Genomic DNA, 5,639 nt, shown 5'->3' with positions numbered 1-5,639 from the left:
GATAGAGGACGAGAGAGAGAGAGAGAGAGAGAGGAGAGATAAGTTTTACATGATATGTTAAACCATATATATATATATATATATATTAAATCAATCGCCCCCCCTCCAGAAAATACACATACACTATCTGAACATGAGTGTATGTGTATCCCTGAAGGTTATATAACGAGGAACACAGTGCCAGACAGGAGAAACCTCCCTTAAATAGGTCAGAGTAGTCAAAGAGTGCGGCTATTGCCACAGCCCTTGATTACTTCCCAGAACTTGAAGGTCAGACCATATTATTGAAGACCCTATTACTTCAGACACAGGACTAGGAGCAATAAAGCTGGAACTAACCTGGCAGCCTTCTCCCTGAATACTAGCTTTCATAGTTCTAGAGGATATGATTATAAGTTTCTAAGGGAGAAAATCAATGGTCCAACCCAGCTCCAAAGACCAATAACCACAATGCTGGCACAATAAACTTTCTCAATTGGTGAAGTAGTGGAACATTTATCTAGAAAGTAACCAAAAGATATCTAATCGAACTTAAAGCCCTCTCAGTGGGAGGAAAGTCATTGGATAACACTGTAAATATTGCCAAATATATATGGATGGAAAGGTCATAGATCCTAGTGGAAACCTTATCTCTTCCATACAGCTTTACAAATTAAAATTTTAATTATATGCTAAATATGGGACCTTATACTTACAGAGAAACTTTTCCAACAGATGGAAGCTATTACAGAGTTCCACAAATGGTCACTCAAGAGAATATATGTCTGAGAGTTGATCAGGCCTAAGTTACACATCTACAGTGGATCCTTTAAACTTAAGGCTCGTGGAACATAGTAGAACAGGAGATAGAATACCATAACATCCCTCAACTCTCACCAGTAATGCTTCTTCATACAACAAAATGTAATGTACAGAGAAAGCTACAACTGGTTAAGTTTTAGAGAATAAGAGACTGCAGAGTGTGTGTCCCTGGATAGGACTCCTATATTAAACCTCACCCACTCATGGCTCAGGGACCATTGTGGAAATGGGGGTAGAAAGATTGTAAGAGTCAGAGTTGGTGCATGAACATAAGGAAACAGTTTTTTAGGACACTGGGAACTTTCTTATATGACCTTGCAACAATGGTGACAGCATGCACAAGATCATGCTGACTCAATCAGATAAAAACCCAGCACGGAATGAGGGAAATGGGCAGCAGGCCCCAACCTGAGGAACTATTGGCAACTGATTACTTTGGAGTAGGAGAGTAGATCTTCTTTAAGGAAGTGACCCTATATAGGCTGACTAGTCTCTAGTGGTTGAATTTTTACTGAGGGACATTTGGTTACAAATGCTTGACTGGATAGGACTAACATATATGACAATGCATGGAATCACTTGTGGGTGTATGGAGGGGCAAGGGTGGTGGAGGGGGTCTAAATTTGATTAAGATCTATTGTAGTAAATGAGCAAAAATTAGTAAAATGTATTTAAAGAGTTAAATATAATTAATAACCATATGCCATTTCATATATAAAATACAGTAATATAAATATTAAGAAATCAAATAGTTTGTACTTCCATTGTTCGATACATGCCTAATATATCTGACAAGCTAATGCTGGGATTTAAATACTATCTTTTACAAAAAAGTATTACTGAGCTGGGCGTGGTGGTGCATGCCTGTGGTCCCAGCACTTAGGAGGCAGAGGTAGGCAAATCTCTGTGATTTCAAGGCCAGCCTGGTTTACACAGTGAGTTCCAAGACAGCTGGGGCTACAGGGAGACCATGTCTCAAAAAGACCAAAAAAAAAAAAAAAAAAAAAAAAAAAAAAAAAAAAAGAAGTATCACAAAACTGTACAAATAGCTGTGTGGATGGCAAAACTAATCTTCTTTCAGAATACTAGTATTCTTTTACAGATAAAAATTAAATTTGCAGGTTCTCTGTCAAAGTTCTTTGGGCTACAACAGTACAAGTTTGTAAGTAAGATTATTTAAACGAAAATAAAGAAAAAGCAAAATACTTTCAAAAACTTTCGTCAAACTGGTGTGATAAATTCTTTTCACCATTTTTCATCTAAAAAAGCATTTTGAAATTCAGATGTATAGAAAGTAAGAAATATCTCAAAATAGTATGCTCCTTGACCATTTTCCTCTAATCATTTCTTTTTCTTGCCCCTTGAACTTTCCTTCATTCCCCATTGGGTGTGAAACCATGATGTATTTACATTTTTGTCATAAAGAGAGAAAAATCATCTTCAAAAGGAGTATAGAAGGGGAAAGGGGACTACACTGTCACTGTGACTAAGAGGGGCCTGAAATATTTTGAAGACTATGAATATTGTGTTTTTAGAAAATAATTTAATAGTCATGTATCATTTCTGAAAGACTACCTCCACACACATAGAACTGCCCTTAGTAAAACTCAACTATTTTAAAGCCATTGAAATAGGATTTAAGCCAGATGAAGTAGTGCAATTATAGAGAAAAGGAGAGTAGAAATGAAAAACTCAATGATGCATCTTTACGTTTATTCATTTTACTATCTGAACTGATCTCCTATGCTAGAAACTCCATATTCAATTCTAGTAAAGCACAATATGTGCAGATACTAAAACAGAATGTATATTGCTTTTTTGTTGTTTTATTTTATTTTGTTTTGTTGACAGGGTCTCCCTAGTCTCAGCCCACCTGAAGCCTAACTATGTGAACCAGGCTGGCCTCCATCTCACAGAGATCTGCCTGCCTCTGCCTCCTGAGGGCTGGGATTAAAGGAGCCCACCACAATGCCTGGCACAGAAAGTGTTAATTCTTATGCCAGGTTTAAATAGCGGTTAATTTTAATTTCATTATGAGCCCAATATAATTAAATTATTCTTTCATTTCTAAACACTCTCTCTTCTCCCCCATGATTAGGCACAAAAAAACATGATTAAGGTTAGGTTTTATGTAAATGATAGACTTGGGGTTCACTTTTTTATTTCTCAGGGGTACTACCATGTTTCTTGAGAAAGAAAATAAATATTAAAAATACATAAAATTAAAATGAGATATATAAAGATGCGTTATTTAAATAAAAAAGATTAAGGATTCTCTTAGTTGTAACTCATAATGTTTATTTGATATCATTTGGGTCTTCCTGTTGGTAGAGATTTGAGTTCCCTGTTTTACTGGACAACCATTTTAGAGACGTTGGGCAGATCCTCTAGGCTATGAGCTTTAAACTACAGTCAGCTAACGATTGCAAGGAATGGGAGTACTCAATAGTGGACATTGGTAAGTTGCCTTCGTTCAAGTAAATATCTGCTCAAATAAATAATTGCCTGCCTAATCATGTTGATGCGAGTAATGCCTGTTAAATGCAGCAGGCCACAAACTGGCATAAAATACATGAAAACATAAGAGCAACTCATTGGGAGGAAGGGTTTGTGTAGGAAGATAAAGGGAGTGAGAGTTTTAAGGTGGGAAGATATGACCATAGCACATGTATATGTGCTGAAATTGTGGAAAAAGAAATTTAAAGCTCTCTTTAACATTCTAAGGAAATCCCACATGCATAGTGAATAAAACATAGTGATTGAAAATAAGGTAAGATAAAATGCTTTTCACACACAGGACACTTCTGTCTAGAGAACATGGCTTTGTGGGGTTTTGTTTCGTTTTGCCTTTTGCTTTTTCTTGGATAATTCAAAAGCCATTTAGGACTGATGCTCATTTGAGAATGTGTGAATTCTTGGTGTTTGAGACTGAGTTCTTTTGAGACATTGAATTTAGTATGTGAAAGGTGGTCATTATCAGAGGCATGTTCAGTACATATGACCTGGTGAAAAGCATGAAACCATAATACTTGTGAATAGTACTATGTATCCCATAAATTAGTAAAAATGATATTCATAATTATAAGAAAAAAGTACACCAAAACAATTACTTTTATAATCTTAAAAGCAAAGTCACAGTTTTGGTGTCTAGATTTGAAAAACTGTATTACTAATTGGCAGTGACCTTAGAATGTACAGAATGGATTAAAATAAAAACACCTTTGGGGGCTGGAGAGATGGCTCAGCGGTTTAGAACACTGGTTGTTCTTGCAGAAGACCGGGGTTCAAATCCCAGCACCCACATGGCACCTAACAACTGTCCACAACTCCAGTCCCAGGGAATCCGACAGCCTCTCTGACCTCCACAGGCACTGCACGACACGGGTGCACTTACCTACATGCAGGCAATACACGCATACACATAAAATAAAAGTAATAAATAAAAAAATTTTAAAAAACACCTTTGGTAAAAACACTAATGCAAAAGTAGAAGTAAAATTTATCTAGTATTCAAAGTATGAATTAAGCCAGGCATTGCAGCACGTGCCTTTCATTCTAGCAATTAAGAGGCAGAAACAGAAGGGTTTCTGAGGCCAGCCAGTTTACATAGTGAGTTCCAGGCAAGCTGGGGCTATAAGAAGGCCCTGTCTCACAAACAAATAAACAAACAAACAACAACAACAAAAACAACAAAAAGGCAAACAATCAAAGTATAAATTAAAGGAAATCATGTTGTGTTTAAAGAGGAATATTAAAATGTGATGGCCATATTACTCTTTTATAGTCTTGTAATTCCGTGGTACTGAGTTGAAATCATGCTCCTGATCAAAGACAAATTTGACAATATGCCATAAGAATTATTTCCTTAAAAAATACTCAAAAAGAATCACTTTAAATATGTTTTTATAGGTTACAAGGAAAGTTAATCAGCAAATAGAATAGCTTACTTCGAGGAAAGCGAGGTGGGTTATCATTGACATCAGTTAGGGTCACGGTGACCGATGTGGTTCCTGACAGTCCGCCATTTTGACCAACCATATCCTTTGCCTGAATGACAAGCAAATACTGGTCTTTAGCCTCTCTATCCATGTTTGGAAGGGCAGTCTTGATGACTCCTGCAAAATTTCAAATCCCAGTAAAATGCATCATGAATCATTGCATTTAAACTAATGATGAACACTGATACAAACAGCAAACCACTCCAGCTGGAGTCTTCTGTTGTTTGGCTTGCTTTGTCATTTCAATGTCTACTAAAGACAAAACATATGGTATACTTGCATATAATACTAAAAGCAGAGAAATGATGTAACATGATCTCCTCAATATTGGTTTAAGATTATCACTAGTTGTTGTTTCTGTTTGTTTCTCTGTCTGTCTGTTTGTTTGTTTGTTTATTTGTTTTAACCTTAAGTCCTCCCCGAGTGACCTGGCTGAATCAAGCCCTAAGCTTGATTATACCTGATGCCTATAGGCTTTAAGTTCATTTTTAGGCGAGCCAACCAGTTGTATGTAATACAGTTCACACAGAAACGGCTAGAGAGCCTCTAACGTCAATAAAAATCACATCAGCATGGCACCCGTCCTGGGCCAGAACAGATGACAATTACCATGGTGATAACCAGACAAAACCATAACAAGAAGAAAACAGATATGAGTAGACTATTTTTTTTTTTTTTGCAGAAAACAAGTACCCATTCCCAGGAAGATGTGAACATTTCTTCCATTTTTTCACCTGGCCTTCCTGTCATTTCCTCTACTCTGAACCTGTACCCTCCTAACCCCCAAATTTTTAGAAGCTGCTTGGAGAGTTTATCTCCCACTTTGCCTATTCCATTTTT

The 5,639-nt window shown here is 36.7% G+C and overlaps 1 protein-coding gene across 1 annotated transcript in view; it reads right to left on the bottom strand.

The window, feature by feature from the left end:
- Window positions 1-5,639, bottom strand: part of Cdh7 (cadherin 7) — a 145,286-nt gene that overhangs the window by 74,511 nt on the left and 65,136 nt on the right. Inside the window, exon 5 of the mRNA XM_008840671.3 lies at window positions 4,749-4,916. Coding sequence (XP_008838893.1) covers window positions 4,749-4,916 — 168 coding nt within the window. The remainder of the gene's footprint in view (window positions 1-4,748; window positions 4,917-5,639) is intronic.

The sequence above is a fragment of the Nannospalax galili genome, unplaced genomic scaffold, assembly GCF_000622305.1.
Source record: "Nannospalax galili isolate Female #2095 unplaced genomic scaffold, S.galili_v1.0 scaffold298, whole genome shotgun sequence".
NCBI classification, from domain to species: domain Eukaryota; kingdom Metazoa; phylum Chordata; class Mammalia; order Rodentia; family Spalacidae; genus Nannospalax; species Nannospalax galili.
Note: the sequence above shows the minus strand (reverse complement) of the source record. Positions and strands in the feature narration are given on the sequence as shown.